Below are 17,611 nucleotides of genomic sequence, written 5' to 3' on the forward strand. Positions count from 1 at the left end.
GGGAAGTTACTTGAATGGGGAGGGGTTTTGTCATTTTCATTCGGCAGAGATTCGCCCCATTTGCTACAACGTGAAACTTTAAAGGCTCAACCCTCAGCCATTTTAAGGCCTGTCCGCATGAAACCAACCTCAGTTGTAGAGCCCATTTCCAACTGCAGGCCCACCAAGTTTCAAAACAATTCACCAATCTACTGTTTTTTTAGAATTATTTTAAGTTTAAACCATAACATTTTTTTTAAAAAGACAAAACGCAAGAGAGGGTTCTGGGAATTGTAGTCGTTGGTTGTGCCCATTCTCAGCCAATCAGAGCATGGACACCACCTGGCTTTTTATTGGCTGGGAAACCCACAGAGAAAGAAACCCAACTCTCGTCATTCTCCTAGAGGAACTTTTCAATGCCCGCCCTATGCAAATGCTGCTGGGAAAGCGAGTTCACAGCAGGGCCCTCCCTGGAGGGAGGAGGAGGGAACTTTCCAAGAAGGGAGGAGGACGCTGCTGCTGTTCCGAGGACACGGCATGCCCCTGCCTCAGGTACATAGCAGACTTAACTCCTTCCTCTCCAGAACCAATACAATCTGGCTCTCTTGATCTGTTTTGCTGGACTTCTTGTCTCACTCCTCCCCATTCCGTTTTCGGATATCATATAAAACAGCCCACCAAAAACTACAAATCATTTTTGTTAAAACTGATTCGGGCCCAAGTCTACTAAGCCCTGCCGATCCGGCTGGGCAGCTGTGAGAGGGACTCGAGTAGGTGTCCACGGGGCACTCCGGCTGGTGGTGTCCCAGTCCCAGCGAGCAGGAAGGCGTGCATCCCGGCCTGGCGGGCAGCCCGGTAGTCGTGCTCGTAGTCGTCCCCCACATGGGCAGCCAAGCCTGGGTCAGCTCCAGAGAGGCGCAGGGCTTCCAGAAATATCCGCGGGTCAGGCTTTGCAAAGCCGGCCTCCTCCGCGTTGAGCACCCAAGAGAAGTGTCCCCTGAGGCCGCAGTTGTGAAGGAGCTCTGCCAGGCGGCGGTCAAAGTTGGAGACGGCCGCCATGGGGAGGCCAGCTTCCTGCAGCTGGCGCAGGGTCTCCAGGGCACCCGGGAGTGGCTCCCAGGACTCCGCCCGGCTGTAGTCTCGGTAGAGCTGCTCCGCCAGAGTGCCCAGCAGGCCAGCATCCACCTCCTGGGCAAGGCCGCAACGGCGGAAGGTGTCATGCACCAGGCCCAGCCACCACTCCTCACAGCCCATGCCCTGTGCCCGGCCGTAGTTCGGGAAGCGCTGGCTGCGCTCCCGGTGCGCCTGGTGGAAAGCAGCCTCCATTGCCCGGGGAGATACCTCCAGGCCCCAGGAGCGTGCCGCGGCCGAGTAGCACTCGCCCACTGGGAGACGCAGCTGCAACAGTGTGTCCTTCACATCCCACGTCAGCAGCCGCAACAGTAGCATGGCCTGCAAGGGAAGCAGGAGGGGATGGGTGAGATGGACGGTAATAGAAGGGAAGGGGATAAGAGGGAATAGGAAGAGAAGGGAATAGGAGGGTAGGACAGAAGAGATTGGAACAGAATAGAATGAAAGAAAAGGGGATAGGAATAGAAGGAAAAGAATTGAATATAATACTACTACTAATAATATATTATAAATATATATTTATATTACATGAAATATTACTAATAATATTACAATATAATGGTATAGTACAATATAATAATATATGATACTGATATTGTACTATGCTAATAATGTAATATATTTTATGTATATATATCTTGTAAGCCATTCTAAGTACCCTTCGGGGTGAGAAGGGCGGCATATAAATGTCATAAATAAATAAAGCAATAGTAGGCAATCCAATAGAAATAGATGGAATAGAAGAGAATATGAGGAAATAGAACAGAATATAATGGAATAGAAATAGAATGGGGTAGGAGGGAATAGAAAGGCAAAGGAATAGAAGGGCATAGAATAGAAAGGAATGGAGAGAAAAGAAATGAATAGATGGAATAGAATGAAATAGCAATAGAAGGAATGGAATGGAATAGCAAGAGAAGAAACAGAATGGAAGGGAATAGAAGGGAATAGTCCCCTCAGGGAGAGAGAGGGCGAGTTATAAATTAAGTATTATTATTGTTGTTGTTATTATTAGTAATATAAGGGTATAGAGATAGAAAATGGAACAGGAAAAAGGTAGAAAAGGGAATAAAAAGAACAGAGTGGAATAGAATGGGAATAGAATGGAATAGGAACAGAGTGGATTGGAAGGGAACAGAAGGGAAGGGAACACAAGGGAGGTCAAGACTCACATTATTATACTATATTATTATTAATAATAATTGTATATATATATAATCATGATGATGATGATGATTCTCCCCAGAGGCCCCTTTGGATCTCAGCCAACCTTTGGAAGCAGGTGAAGTGTCCCTTCCTTCGGCTGCTGTCCTGGCCACTCACTCATGCCAGAGGCTGCCTTAATAACCCCTGCTTTGGTTAGTTATTGACTAATCAAGCAAACAAAGAAAGCAGGAAGAATTAGAATGGTAACATTTTGCCTTTCAGTGCAACTCATCTGGCCAAAGGGGATCGATTATACCTGCCAGAGGAAGGTAAAAAGGCCAAGGTTTCCCCTTGATGTTAACCCTAGTTGTGTCAGACTCTGGGACTTGGGTGCTCATCTCCATTTGTAAGCCAAAGAGTCGGACATGTCCGTAGGTGCCTCCAAGGTCATGTGGCCACTGGCACGACTTCTGTTATGTACCCACAGAAGCGGTACCTATTGATCTTTCGGTCAGCAAGTTCAGCAGCTATGGTTTAACCCGCTGCGCCACCAGAGGATGTTTGTAACTTGGGGACAACCTATATGTATGTAACTTGGGGACAACCTAATAATAATATAACATATAATGTAATACAATATAATATCATAGAATCCTAGAATCCTCGAGTTGGAAGAGACCTGGTGGGCCATCATCCAGTCCAACCCCATTCTGCCAAGAAGCAGGACAATTGCATTCAAAGCACCCTCAAAAGATGGGCATCCAGCCTCTGCTTAAAAGCTTCCAAAGAAGCAGCCACCGCCACATTCCCTCCGGGACAGAGAGTTCCACTGCTGAACAGCTCTCACAGTCAGGAAGTTCTTTCTAATGTTTAGGTGGAATCTCCTTTCTTGTAGTTTGAAGCCATTGCTCCACTGCGTCCTAGTGTCCAGGGCACCAGAAAACAAGCTTGCTCCCTCCTCCTCCCTATAATTTCCCCTCACATATTTATACATGGCCCTCATCATGTCTCCTCTCAGCCTTCTCTTCTTCAGGCTAAACATGCCCAAGCTCTTTAAGCCGCTCCTCATAGGGCTTGTTCTCCAGACCCTTGATTATTTTAGTTGCCCTCCTCTGGACACAATCCAGCTTAGAGACAATATCTCTCTTCAACTGTGGTGAAGAGAGATAATATAATATAATATTATAATATAATAAAACAATATACTATAATGACACTTATACTATACTACTAATATATAATAATACAAATAATGCTAATAATATAAACACATAAAAATATAGTAATGCAAACAATATACCAATAATAATATATTGCATTATAAAACAATGCAATATAATAATGCTAATAAAATAATGTATAATACAAATAATACTAATAATGTAATATAATCTGCCATCAGAGAAAAAAGTCACTTGCAATTCAGATGTTTGTAAGTTGGGGACAGACTATATGTATGTGTGTATATATAATAATATAATATATAATTATTACAATTATTACAATATATTAATATATAATATAATATTATTATATTATATATTAATATATTGTAATAATTATATATTTTATTATACCCCCTTCGATGGACTGTCACCTTGTCGTGGTGAGGGGGCAGCAATGGCTCCCAAAGTGACCCATTTAAGGTGGAATCGGGTGTCAAACAGGGATGTGTTATTGCCCCAACTCTATTCTCCATCTTCATTGCTATGATACTTCACCTTGTTGACGGGAAGCTTCCCACCGGAGTGGAAGTCATCTATCGGACAGATGGCAAGTTGTTTAACCTCAGCAGACTGAAAGCCAAAACCAAGGTTACAACAACATCTGTTATAGAACTCCAGTATGCTGATGGCAATGTTGTCTGTGCGCATTCAGAAGAAGATCTACAAGCCACTCTAAACACCTTCACAGAAGCATACATGAAGCTTGGCCTGTCACTGAACATCGAGAAAACCAAAGTGCTGTTCCAGCAGTCACCAGCCATTCCCTCCCCAATGCCAGAGATACAGCTTAATGGTGTAACATTAGAAAATGTTGACCATTTCCGCTACCTTGGCAGCCACCTCTCCACCAAAGTCAACATCGACACCGAAATACAACACCGCCTGAGCTCTGCGAGTGCAGTATTTTCCAGAATGAAGCAGAGAGTGTTTGAGGACCGGGACATCCATAGGGATACCAAGGTGCTTGTCTATAAAGCTATTGTCCTCCCAACCCTACTATATGCCTGCGAAACGTGGACTGTCTACAGACGTCACATGCAATTCCTGGAACGATTCCATCAGCGCTGCCTCCGGAAAATCCTGCAAATCTCTTGGGAAGACAAGCGTACAAATGTCAGCGTGCTGGAAGAAGCAAAGACCACCAGCATTGAAGCGATGGTCCTCTGCCATCAACTCTGCTGGGCCGGCCACGTTGTCTGGATGCCTGACCACTGTCTCCCAAAGCAGTTGCTCTACTCTGAACTTAAGAACGGAAAACAGAACGTTGGTGGACAGGAAAAGAGATTTAAAGATGGGCTCAAAGCCAACCTTAAAAACTCTGGCATAGACACTGAGAACTGGGAAGCCCTGGCCCTTGAGTGCTCCAGCTGGAGGTCAGCTGTGACCAGCAGTGCTGCAGAATTCGAGGAGACATGAGTGGAGGGTGAAAGAGAGAAACGTGCCAGGAGGAAGGCGCGTCAAGCCAACCCTGACCGGGACCGCCTTCCACCTGGAAACCAATGCCCTCACTGTGGGAGAAGAAGCAGAGCAAGAATAGGGCTCCACAGCCACATACGGACCCACAAGGAAACGCATCATGGAAGACCATCTTACTTGTCTAATGAGGGATCGCCAAAGTAAGATATATATATATATATATATATATATATATATATATAGTGTTCGTTTTATTATAGTATAATATTGGTTTATTAACCAATATTATACTATAATAAAATACTATATATATATATATATATATATATTACGAGTAATGCTAATACTATAATACAAAAACATAAAAATATAATGTAAATATTATACCAATAACAATATTTTATATAATAAAACAATGAAGAATAATAATGCTAATAATACAATGTATAATAAAAATACTACTACTAATGTAATGTAATTCAGTAATGAGAGAGTACAAGATTTCTTCCTTTTCAGCCCACGAGCTCTCCTGCCGCCCAGTCCCTTCCGCGGCCTGTTGTTAGGCCAACTCTGGCGGGTCTTCCTGGCGGGGAAAGGCAAGGCGGCAGGAGGGCGCGCGGGGCCCGCTTGGGGCGAACTCTCCCTCAGGGCAGAAGCCTCGGAGGGCAGCCTCACCTCGAGGGCCAGCCAGGCGGAAGGGCGCCCACCTCCCTCCTCCCTTCCTTCCTTGGCGGCCAGGCAGCGACATCTAGCGGCCGACAGAAGAGGCGGGGAGAATCCACTTCCGCTTTGCCGAGACGTCCTTCACAGATTTCTCTCGAGCGTCATTTCCGGCACGTGCCTGTGAAAAGCGGGCGGAGAACAGCACTGCCACTTCGCCTTCTCGATGACGTCACTTCCGGCGGAGCTGCACCTGCGCCCGGGCGGGAGCATGGCCCCGTGGGCGGCGGCGGGGGCGGCGTGGGCGGCGCTGGCGGGCCTGCTCTGGGCCTCCGTCCACCAGGTCCACGAGGGGCACGTGGCCGTGTACTTCCGGTGAGCAGCCTCTTCGCCGCCGCCACGGGGAGGGGGAGAAGGGAGGAGGAGGAGGAGGGGGCCCGGAAGTGCAGGCTCTTTGACGTCACACCCTTCCTTTTTTCTACGATCTACAGAGATACTCGCTGGAACACCTCAGCAAGTGAGAGTCCAAAAGTGGCAGGCTCAAACCCAGAACCTCAACCAATGGCTGATACCAAATGAGAGACTCCCCCCTGGGCACACAGAGGACTGGGCGACTTGGAAGGCGCTGAACAGACTGCGCTCTGGCACCACGAGATGCAGAGACAACCTTAAGGCCCGTCGCAAACTAGGTTCCTGCTGGAGAAACCCTTGCTAGCAAGTCCCTGACGTCATGAGCCTGCGCCTCTCTCCCCGCCCCTTTCTCCACCCCTTTCTCTTTGCGAGCGTGGTTTTTCCTTTGCTAGGACAGCATTGCCCGCATTTTCTCTCAGTTGAATTCTGCCAACTGAGAGAAAATGCGGGCAATGCTGCCCTAGCAAAGGAAAAACCATGCTCGCATGGAGAAAGGGGCAGAGAAAGGGGCGGGGAGAGAGGCGGAGTCTCGTGACGTCAGGGACATGCTAGCAAGGTTTTCTCTCGCAGGAACAGAGTTTGCGACGGCTCAAAGAGCCGTAGCAAACTACTGGAAGCGAGAGCAAGCTTGTGCTCGAGCTCGCTCCGAAGCTCCGCCTTTTTTTCCCTGAGGCTGCTCTCTCTCTTGCTAGTGTGCCTGTTTTCCCTTGCTAGGGAAGCAATGCGAGTGTACTCTCGCAGTTGGCAGAATTCAACAGTGAGCGTACGCTCGCATCCCTGCCCTCTGCAATGGAAAACAGGCACGCTAGCAAAAGAGAGAGCAGCCTCGGGGGAAAAAAGGCGGGGCTTCGGAGCAAGCCCGAGCGCAAGCTTCCTGTAGTTTGCTGCGACACGAGCGTATGCTCGCAACGCTGCCCTAGCAAAGGGAAATAGGCGGAGAAAGAGGCGGAGCATCGCTCATGCTGGCTTAGTTTGCTCTCGCAAAATCCTAGTTTGCTACGGCTCTAAGAAATGGGGCTACAAAGTGGAATCCTCGACATGCGAGTGTGGAGAAGAGCAAACCACTGACCACCTGCTGCAATGCAACCTGAGCCCCGCCACGTGCACAATGGAGGACCTCCTTGCAGCAACACCAGAAGCACTCCAAGTGGCCAGATACTGGTCAAAGGACACTTAAACAACTACCAAACTCACAAGTTTTGTATTTTGTCTGTTTGTTTGATTTGTTCTGTTAGAAATGTAATATAATTGACTGGCTGCCCTGACACGAAATAAATAAATAAAAAACCCTACGCCTGGAGACTGGCTCCTTGAGAGTTGAGGCCATGGTGTGGGTGGTAATATTGAATTCCTGGCTCAGACTATCCCTCTCTCCACTGGGCCTTGCACCTCTCATTATGAACGACAACTTTCAATCCAGTTGGCAAAGGGAGGGACTAGGCACAATTGCATCTCTGGGTCTAACCAGCATGGGATATGACCAAGCCAAATCCCAGATTTTATTTGTCGTGTCAGAGCAACCAGTCCATTATATTAAATTTCTAACAGAACATAGCAAAACAAACAGACAAAATACAAAACTTGTGAGTTTGGTAGTTGATGAAATGTCCTTTGACCAGTATCTGGCCACTTGGAGTGCTTCTGGTGTTGCTGCAAGAAGGTCCTCCCTTGTGCATGTGGCAGGGCTCAGGTTGCATTGCAGCAGGTGGTCAGTGGTTTGCTCTTCTCCACACTCACATGTCGAGGATTCCACTTTGTGGCCCCATTTCTGAAGGTTGGCTCTGCATCTCGTGGTGCCAGAGCGCAGTCTGTTCAGCGCCTTCCAAGTTGCCCAGTCCTCTGTGTCCCCAGGGGGGAGTTTCTCATTTGGTATCGGCCATTGGTTGAGGTGCTGGGCTTGAGCCTGCCACTTTTGGACTCTCGCTTGCTGAGGTGTTCCAGCAAGTGTCTCTGTAGATCTTAGAAAACTATTTCTAGATTTAAGTCATTGACATGCTGGCTGAGACCCAAACATGGGATGAGCTGGAGATGTCTCTGCCTTGGTCCTTTCACTATTGGCTGCTACTTCCCGGCAGATGTTAGGTGGTGCAATGCCAGCTAAGCAGTGTAATTTCTCCAGTGGTGTAGGGCGCAGACACCCCGTGATAATGCGGCATGTCTCATTAAGAGCCACATCCACTGTTTTAGCGTGGTGAGATGTGTTCCACACTGGGCATACATACTCAGCAGCAGAGTAGCATAGCGCAAGGGCAGATGTCTTCACTGTATCTGGTTGTGATCCCCAGGTTGTGCCAGTCAGCTTTCGTATGATATTGTTTCTAGCACCCACTTTTTGCTTGATGTTTAGGCAGTGCTTCTTGTAGGTCCAGAGTGACTCCCAGGTATTTGGATGCGCTGCAGTGCTCCAGTGGGATTCCTTCCCTGGTGATCTTCAGAACTCGGGATGCTTCTCTGTTCTTGAGATGAAAGGCACATGTCTGTGTTTTAGATGGGTTGGGGAGGGGATAAGCTGGTTTTCCCTGTAATAGGCAGTAAGAGCATCTAGAGCTTCGGAGAGCTTCTGTTCTACCGTCTCAACGCTCCCTGCTTGAGCAGTAATGGTACAATCATCAGCATAGATGAAACTCTCTGTCCCTTCTGGCAGTGGCTGGTCATTTGTGTAGATGTTGAACATGGATGGAGCAAGCACACTCCCCTGAGGTAGGCCGTTCTTCTGTTTCCGCCATCTGCTTCTCTGGCCCTGGAACTCAACAAAAAAGCTCCTGTTTTGTAGCAGGTTTCCTATGAGGCGGGTGAGGTGGTAGTCCTTTGTGATATTATACATTTTTCTCAGGAGGTGGCGGTGGTTCACAGTATCATAGGCTGCGGACAGGTCTATGAAGACAGCTCCTGTGATCTGCTGCCTTTCAAAGCCATCTTCTATGTGCTGAGTCAGGTTCAACACTTGCGATGTGCAGCTTTTGCCTTTTCTGAAGCCAGCTTGCTGTGGGATCAGACATGGGTCTATTTTTTCCATAATTCTATGCAAAATAAGTCTCTCCAGAACTTTGTAGAGGTGGCACAACAGGGAGAGTAAACAACGAATAATAGACATTGAGCGCCAAACAGACCTATCTAGTGCCCCATTCTTTATTACTGGTGCAGACAGCAGGGACTGTACCTCCCCTATGGAATATCTTACCGTGTTGGAGGTAGCCAGCCACCGGAGAGCCTTCACCTTGGCCCGATGCCATGCGCTTCCTTCCGCCGTACTGGAAGGCCGTTACCAGAAAACCCCATATTCTGAGAGGCTATGTCCCTGTCTCAGGTCACATAGAAACAACAGAGCACGTGCTTTTGCAGTGCCTGACTTATAGAGACATTCGATCTCGTCTCATCTTACCATGGACAATTAAATATCCAGGACGCTCTGGACAATTCTATGTAGATCTGCTGCTCTCAGACACAAACTCGGCTGTGACGTACAACGTCGCTAAGTTCTGCACGGCTGCAATTAAAATTCGGCGGACAATAATTGAGGGTTAAAATACCTAAGCTTCTCCTGAAATATAGATGGGAAATCAGATATAGACTAATATTTATAGGGTTGGATATTCCCCCCCTTCCCGGTGCCATCCTCACTATCTCTCTTTAGACTGCGTCGGATGGTCTTGTGGGTTGAGTTAAGTTTTAATAACATCTTGCATTGGTTTTTAGCTTAGATTTCAAAGTTTGTTGGAGTTTGAAGTCTATAACCCTTTGGGTTTGATGTGAATGTACGGGACTGGGTCCCAATATTGTGATCTGGATTTGTATATACACTTTGTGCTGGTCATGGACTGTAATAAAGTTTTGATTGATTGATTGACCCTGTCTCTCCCCCCTCCCTCTCTCCCCTCAGGGGCGGGGCGCTGCTGCCCTCGCTGAGCGGGCCGGGCTTCCACATCATGCTCCCTTTCGTCACTTCCTTCCACGCCGTCCAGGTAGGAGCCATGCCCTCTTGTGACGCAGAAGCCCCTCCCATTTCGTCTCCTTTGACAACAGGGAGTATTAAGGGGAGGGGGCGGGGCTAGTAGGTGCTCCTCCCCTTGGTCTCTCTTGACAGATCGTGAGAAGTGGTTAGGAGGCGGGGCTAATAGAAGCCCCCCCCTTTGTTTCCCTTGACCACAGCTTGAAACTGGAAGCAAAGAGGGGCGGGGCTAGTAGAAGCTCCTCCTCCTTGGTTTCCCTTGACAAGGACCACTTCTTGAACGATGGGAAGGGGGCGGGGCGGGTAGTAATCCCTCTCCTTTGTCTCCCTTGACGACAGCTTGAATAAGCGGAAGCGAAGAGGGGGTGGGGCTAGTAGAAGCCCCTCCCCCTTTGACTCCCTTGATGACAGGGAGGGCAGAATCCCAGAATGCCGGAGTCATCCAGCCCACCTCCATTCTACCACGAGGCAGGGAATTGGCCTTCCAAGAAAGGAGGGGGCGGGGTCAGCATAGGCCCCACCCCCTTTGACTCCCTTGACAAGAGAGCTCTCCTCCTTCTTCTCCCTTCAGACGACACTGCAAACGGACGAGGTGAAGAACGTGCCTTGCGGGACCAGGTACGCTGAATCACGTCCTTCCTGCTGCGAACAGGCTTCTGGGTGAATGGAGGTCATGTATTTCCTCCACCACAAACATCCCAGGGTTCCTTTCTCTCTCCCCACTGGTGTGGAATTTGCATGAGCCCGCCCACTGCCTCTCCCTTAACCCTTTGGAAGGAGGATGGGCCTTGCAGTGCCTTCACGCACTTCCTGAGACCACGGCGACCTCCACAAATGACAGACATGGACCAAACATAGCACACAGACCCTCCCATGACCCACAGAACGTAGGGGACGGAGTTTGGGGGACTGACCCACCCACGGGGGACTTGTAGTTCACTTGCATCCACAGAGCACTGAACCCAGCCGACGACGGACCTGGTCCAAACTTGGAACACAGGGTCAACTGTGCATACTCACGAGGTTGGGGTACGATTGACCTGGGAGTTGTAGTTCACCCTTACCCAGAGAGTACTGAACCCAGCCAATAAATTCCCTTTTGAAATAACCTGGGCATTGCTGGGTCCCCAAGCTACTAATATATATAATAATACTAATATACCAATAATTAATATAATAATACTAATGTAAGAGTCCTCCTTCCTGTTGTTTCAGCCCTATTGTTCTTAACTAGGAGTCGTTTGTAAGTTGGATGTTTGTAACTTGGGGACAGCCTGTATATATGTGAAAAAATAATATAATATGAATAATATATAATATTGTATATCAATAATATAATATTGTGTGTGTGTATAAAGAGAAAGAGAGAGTATAGGACCCCTTCCACCAGCACCAATTGCCATTCTGGGCCAGAGTGAAGGGCGGAGGGGAGGCAGGGGACAGTTCCACCTTGTCTCTTGTGCTATGCTAACAATATAACATAGTGTAATGTAATATATTGTATTATAATATTACAACATAATACAATATACTACTAATAATAATATTGGTTCTCTTGGACATCTTAGCGGCTTTCGATACCATCGATCATGGTATCCTTCTGGGTCGACTCTCTGGGATAGCTCTTGGGGGCACGGTTCTGTTGTGGCTCCGATCCTTCCTGGAGGGTCGATCCCAGATGGTGAAGCTGGGACATGCCTGCTCGGACACCTGGCCTTTGACCTGTGGGGTCCCGCAAGGCTCTATTTTGTCTCCCATGCTCTTTAACATCTACATGAAACCGCTGGGAGAGGTCATCTGGAGTTTTGGAGTTAGGTGCCACCTCTATACAGATGACACACAACTCTGTTACTCATTTCCACCCAACTCCAAGGAGGCCTCCCGGGTCCTGGACCGCTGTGTCTATCTGGATGAGGAGGAACAGGCTGAAGATCAATCCTAACAAGACAGAGGTGCTCCTGTTCGATCGCAAACCTGACCAGGGTATAGGGTGGCAACCTGTGTTGGACGGGGTTACACACCCCCTGAAGCCACAGTTCCGCAGTTTGGGAGTCCTCTTGGATTCATCGCTTACGCTTGAGGCTCAGGCGTCGGCGGTGTCCGGGAGGGCTTTTGCACAATTAAGACTTGTGCACCAACTGTGACCGTACCTCGCAAAGGCTGATCTGGCCGGGGTGGTCCATGCCTTGGTCACCTCTTGATTGGACTACTGTAATGTGCTCTACATGAGGCTGCCCTTGAAAACAGCTCAGAAATTTCAACTGGTCCAACGGGTGGCGGCCAGGATGTTAACTGGTGCTCCTTACAGAGAGAGGTCAACCCTCCTGTTCAAGGAGCTCCACTGGCTGCCGTTTATTTTCCAAGCCCAATTCAAGGTGCAGGTGCTTACCTACAAAGCCCTAAACGGTTTGGGACCATCCTACCTGCGTGACTGCATCACCGTTTATGAACCCACGCACTCACTTCGTTCATCCGGAGAGGCCCTGCTCGTGATTCCGCCTGCATTGCAGGCGCGTTTGGTGGGGACGTGAGACAGGGCCTTTTCTGTGGTGGCCCCCCGACTCTGGAACACCCTCCCCAAAGACATTAGACAGGCCCCTACATTGGCAGTCTTTAGGAAGAACTTGAAGACCTGGCTGTTCCTTTCCAGAATAGGAAAACTCCAACAACAAGTCCCAGAAGCACTTTATTAGAATTAAGATTGCTGGCACACTGCACTTATCCTATAATCCTTACGTATCACCTGTCACATCAGCACTTTTAATCTTGCACCCATTACTCTGACCCGGCCCAGTTTTATTGTGTCTTGGTGTATTGTTTTATTGTTTGTTGTTTAATATTGCTTTAACTGTTTTTAATTTGCTTTAGGTTGTGTATTGTTATGTTGTGTTTTGAGGCCTTAGCCTTTGTAAGCCGCATCGAGTCCTTCAGGAGATGCTAGCGGGGTACAAATAAAGTTAATAATAATAATAATAATAATAATAATAATAATATGGTATTATAATTATGTATTTTGTATTACATGTAATATTACTAATAATATTACAATATAATGGTATAGTACAATGTAGTAATATATAATACTGATATTGTACTATGCTAATAATATAATATATTGTATGTATATATTATAAGCCGCTCTGGGTCCCCTTCGGGTTGAGAAGGGCGGCATATAAATGTCATAAATAAATAAATAATACTAATAATCTATATAAATAAAAATGTAATGTTTGTTTGTGGGATTGACGTAACTAAAAACCACTAGTCAAATTGACACCAAATTTGGACACAAGATACTATCAGGCCAATGAGTGACTGTCACTCATAAAACACTAAAAAAACACAGCAGAAGGGACTTAAAAAGCCAAAAAAAAGCAAAAAGTCTCTACAGCACATGCGCATAAATGACTCCACCTGGCAAACAAAACACACAATAGCATATCCTCACTCTCTTCCAGACTACAGCTCCCATACCCCTTTAGGAGAGGAGTATGATCCAAATGCACTGCTTCCAAGATGCAAGCATTTTTCTCCTTGGATTTCTATGAGAGCATCCCAATCCCTGCGTATTTCCAATTTCCTATTTCTGGATTGCAACTCCCAGCAATCCTCCAGATAGATAAGATAGATTAGATAGAGATAAGTAGGTATATAGATAAATTAGGAGGACTGCTGGAAGTTGCAGTCCAAGAATAGGTAGAGAAGGGAGAAAGGGGAGAAAGGGGGAGGGAAAGAAAAGTGAAAGAAGGGAATAGGAAGAGAAAGAAGGAAGGAGAGAAGGAAAGAAAAAAGGTAAAGAAAAAAGGAAAGAGTGAGGGAAAGAAGGAGAGAAAGAAAGAAGACAAAGAAGGAGGGAAGGTTGGCCACAGCAACGTGTGGCGGGTACAGCTAGTGTATAATTAAGTGGACAGTGACAATAATAATGTTGACAATGGCTTGGAAATGGATTATGGATACATTTGATGGAGCATCCAACCACAGTTTTTGGGTAATAATGGCCACCAGAGTGGTAATTCTTAGTAGATTTTAATTGTATTGTTTTTAACTATTTATAATTATTGACTGCTTTTATTATATTGAGGCATCGAATTGCTGCCAATTGGAAGCCACCCTGAGTCCCCCCCAAGGGGTTGAGAAGGGCGGAGTACAAATATTCAAAATAATAAATAAATATAATAAATATAATAAATAATAATAATACATCCTGTTGTTTCAGCCCTGTTGTTCTTAAGTAGGAGTCGTTTGTAAGTTGGATGTTTGTAATTTGGGGATGGCCTGTATATATGTAAAATAATAATATAATACAAATAATATATAATATAGCAATATAGTATAATAATAGCGATGCTAATAATAATAATTATCTATCTATCTATATATTAATGCGCTGTGCATAATGAGTACCTTAAAAACAAAAGAACCAATGAATGAAATCACACCAAATTTGGTAACAAAACATCTCACAACACAAGGAGTGACCATCACTCAAAAAAGTATGATTTTTTCATTTGGGAGTTGTAGTTGCTGGGATTTATAGTTCACCTATAATAATCAAAGAGCATTCTGAACTCCACCAACGATGCAATTGAACCAAACTTGGCACACAGGACTCCCCTGACCAACAGAAAACACTAGAATGGTTTGGTGGGCATTGACCTTGAGTTTGGGAGTTGTAGTTCACCTACATCCAGAGAGCACTGTGGACTCAAAACAATGATGGATCTGGACCAATCTTGGCACGAATATTCAATATTACCAAATATAAACACAGATGGAGTTTGGGGGAAATAGAACTTGACATTTGGAGTTGTAGTTATTGGGATTTATAGTTCACCTACAATCAAGGAGCATTCTGAACCCCACCAATGGCAGAATTGGGGCAAACTTCCCACACAGAACCCTCATGACCAACAGAAAATACTGTGTTTTCTGCTGGACTTTGGCAACCCTTCTGACACACCCTCGTAACCCCCACCCCCAGGGGTCCCAAACCCCAGGTTGAGAAATGCTGCCTTAAGGCCATCCAGTCCAACTCCCTTCATCAGGGCAAGAAAACATAAAGCCCTCCTGACAAAGAGCCATCCAGCCATAGATATCGATAAATATATATGATTCACACACACACACACATGTTATGACAGATATAGTGCCATAGATTTGAAAGGGACTGCTAAAGAAGGACAGTTATAAGTTGCTGTTCCAGACTAGGCAAACCAGACAAAAATGGTGACATCATAACTCAAAATCCACTGGAGGAATTGCCACTAAATTTGGCCACAAGTCTACTAATCCAAGGAGTCACCATAACTTAAAAATTTGATTTTGTCATTTTGGAGTTGTAGTTGCTGGGATTTATAGTTCACCTATAATCAAAGAGCATTCTGAACTCCACCAACAATGGAATTGAACCAAACTTGGCACACAGGACTCCCATGGCCAACAGAAAATACTGAAAGGGTTTGGTGGGCATTGACCTTGAATTTTGGAATCGTAATTCACCTCCATCCAGACAACACTGTGGACTCAAACAATGATGGATCTGGACCAAACTTGACAGGAATACTCAATATGCCCAAATGTGAACACAGATGGAGTTTTGGGGAAATAGACCTTGACATTTGGGAGTTGTAGTTACTAAGATGTATAGTTCACCTACAATCAAAGAGCATTCTGAACCCCACCAACAATGGAATTGGGCCAAACATCCCACGCAGAACCCCCATGACCAACAGAAAATACTGTGTTTTCTGGTGACCCTTTTGACACCCTTCTGGTGACCTCCCAGAAACCATGTTGGGGTTTAGAGATGAGCGCGATGAGGGGTCTTGCCTTCCCAGGTTGAGAAATGCTGCCTTAAGGCCATCCAGTCCAACTCTCTTCACCAGGGCAAGAAAACATAATCAAAGCCCTTCTGACAAAGGGCCATCCAGACATTCACACACACCCATATATGTTTATTTATTTATTTATTTTTCATGTCAGGACAACCAGTCAAATTATATTACATTTCTAACAGAACAAAGCAAACAAACAGACAAAATACAAAATTTGTGAGTTTGGTAGTTGATTAAATGTCCTTTGACCAGTATCTGGCCACTTGGAGTGCTTCTGGTGTTGCTGCAAGAAGGTTGTGCATGTGGCAGGGCTCAGGTTGCATTGCAGCAGGTGGTTTGTGGTTTGCTCCTCTCCACACTCGCATGTCGAGGATTCCACTTTGTAGCCCCATTTCTGAAGATTGGCTCTGCATCTCGTGGTGCCAGAGTGCAGTCTGTTCAGCGCCTTCCAAGTCGCCCAGTCTTCTGTGTGCCCAGGGGGGAGTCTCTCATTTGGTATCAGCCATTGGTTGAGGTTCTGGGTTTGAGCCTGCCACTTTTGGACTCTCGCTTGCTGAGGTGTTTCAGCGAGTGTCTCTGTAGATCTTAGAAAACTATTTCTAGATTTAAGTTGTTGACGTGCTGGCTGATACCCAAACATGGGATGAGCTGGAGATGTCTCTGCCTTGGTCCTTTCACTATTGGCTGCTACTTCCCGGCGGATGTCAGATGGTGCAATACCGGCTAAGCAGTGTAATTTCTCCAGTGGTGTAGGGTGCAGACACCCCGTGATAATGCGGCATGTCTCATTAAGAGCCACATCCACTGTTTTAGTGTTTCTGGTTGTGATCCCCAGGTTGTGCCAGTCAGCTTTCATATGATATTGTTTCTAGCACCCACTTTTTGCTTAATATTCAGGCAGTGCTTCTTGTAGGTCAGAGCACGGTCCAGAGTGACTCCCAGGTATTTGGGTGTGCTGCAATGCTCCAGTGGGATTCCTTCCCAGGTGATCTTCAGAGCTCGGGATGCTTCTCTATTCTTGAGATGAAAGGCACATGCCTGTGTTTTGGATGGGTTGGGGATCAGCTGGTTTTCCCTGTAATAGGCAGTAAGAGCACCTAGAGCTTTGGAGAGCTTTTGTTCTACCATCTCAACGCTCCCTGCTTGAGCAGTAATGGCACGATCATCAGCATAGATGAAACTCTATGGCAGTGGCTGGTCATATATGTATATGACAGATGCAGTATCAAAGATTTGAAAGGGACCCCTAAAGAAGGGCAATGATATGTTGCGTGTTCCAGAGTAGGCAAACCAGACAATCTCCACATCAACACTGCCAAAGAAACAGCAAGAAGTACTGTTTACCCACAAGTATCATGACATTACATCTATTAGAAACCAACACTTTCTCATTACTTTATTTTCCAGATCACCACACTGGGCCACAGCAACGCGTGGCAGCGGACTGCTAGTATATAATAAAGCTAATAACAAAACTGTCCCCCTCTCCCCCCAGCGGTGGCGTCATGATCTACATCGACCGCATCGAGGTAGTGAACATGCTCTCCGCTCATGCAGGTACCGCAGTCTCCCAACGGGCTGCATCTTTTGCTTCAGGAGAGGGAGGGGGTGCTTGGGAGACGGCTGCCTCCGTCCGCCTCAGTGAAGGGGCTGGCTCCGTCCGCAGTGTACGACGTGGTGAGGAACTTCACGGCGGATTACGACAAGGCCCTCATCTTCAACAAGATCCACCATGAGCTCAACCAGTTCTGCAGCGCCCACACCCTGCAGGAGGTCTACATCGAATTCTTTGGTGAGCACAGTAGGAGGGCCGGGCTGTGGGAGGCCCTCCTTGAGGTCGTACAGCCCCTCCCCCACGT

At 46.6% G+C, this 17,611-nt stretch overlaps 2 protein-coding genes across 9 annotated transcripts in view; one reads left to right on the plus strand and one right to left on the minus strand.

Annotated features, from left to right (window-relative positions):
* Positions 1-261: 261 nt before the first annotated feature.
* Positions 262-5,850, minus strand: HDHD3 (haloacid dehalogenase like hydrolase domain containing 3). 5 transcript variants are annotated; one of them, XM_067472003.1, is made up of 3 exons: positions 5,574-5,850; positions 3,978-4,052; positions 262-1,431 (listed from the first exon to the last, which is right to left on the minus strand). In XM_067472003.1, the coding sequence occupies exon 3, from the start codon at positions 1,426-1,428 to the stop codon at positions 706-708; it is 723 nt and encodes a 240-aa protein (XP_067328104.1). In that variant the 5' UTR covers positions 1,429-1,431; positions 3,978-4,052; positions 5,574-5,850; the 3' UTR covers positions 262-705. The 5 variants fall into 5 exon arrangements, with proteins under 5 accessions (XP_067328104.1, XP_060613090.2, XP_067328103.1 ...); XM_060757107.2 differs by lacking the exon at positions 3,978-4,052; XM_067472002.1 differs by lacking the exon at positions 3,978-4,052 and having other exon boundaries at positions 262-1,769.
* Positions 5,758-17,611, plus strand: part of LOC132763537 (erlin-1-like) — a 36,389-nt gene continuing 24,535 nt past the window's right edge. The window contains exons 1-5 of one of the 4 annotated variants that reach the window (XM_067472001.1): positions 5,758-5,933; positions 9,850-9,931; positions 10,490-10,536; positions 17,248-17,309; positions 17,419-17,544. In XM_067472001.1, coding sequence (XP_067328102.1) covers positions 5,785-5,933; positions 9,850-9,931; positions 10,490-10,536; positions 17,248-17,309; positions 17,419-17,544 — 466 coding nt within the window. In that variant the 5' untranslated portion in view covers positions 5,758-5,784. The remainder of the gene's footprint in view (positions 5,934-9,849; positions 9,932-10,489; positions 10,537-17,247; positions 17,310-17,418; positions 17,545-17,611) is intronic. The other 3 variants (XM_060757102.2, XM_067472000.1, XM_060757101.2) reach the window with 3 other exon arrangements.

The sequence above is a fragment of the Anolis sagrei genome, chromosome 11 (assembly GCF_037176765.1).
Source record: "Anolis sagrei isolate rAnoSag1 chromosome 11, rAnoSag1.mat, whole genome shotgun sequence".
NCBI classification, from domain to species: Eukaryota; Metazoa; Chordata; class Lepidosauria; order Squamata; family Dactyloidae; genus Anolis; species Anolis sagrei.

Bases quoted from the DNA above. Each gene is read 5' to 3' on its own strand.
- HDHD3 (XM_060757105.2), bottom strand. From the start codon at position 2,437: ATGAGTGAGTGGCCAGGACAGCAGCCGAAGGAAGGGACACTTCACCTG. The intron at 1,432-2,380 runs GTTGGCTGAGAT...CTTCCCTTGCAG, and splicing joins CACTTCACCTGCTTCCAAAG to GCCATGCTACTGTTGCGGCT.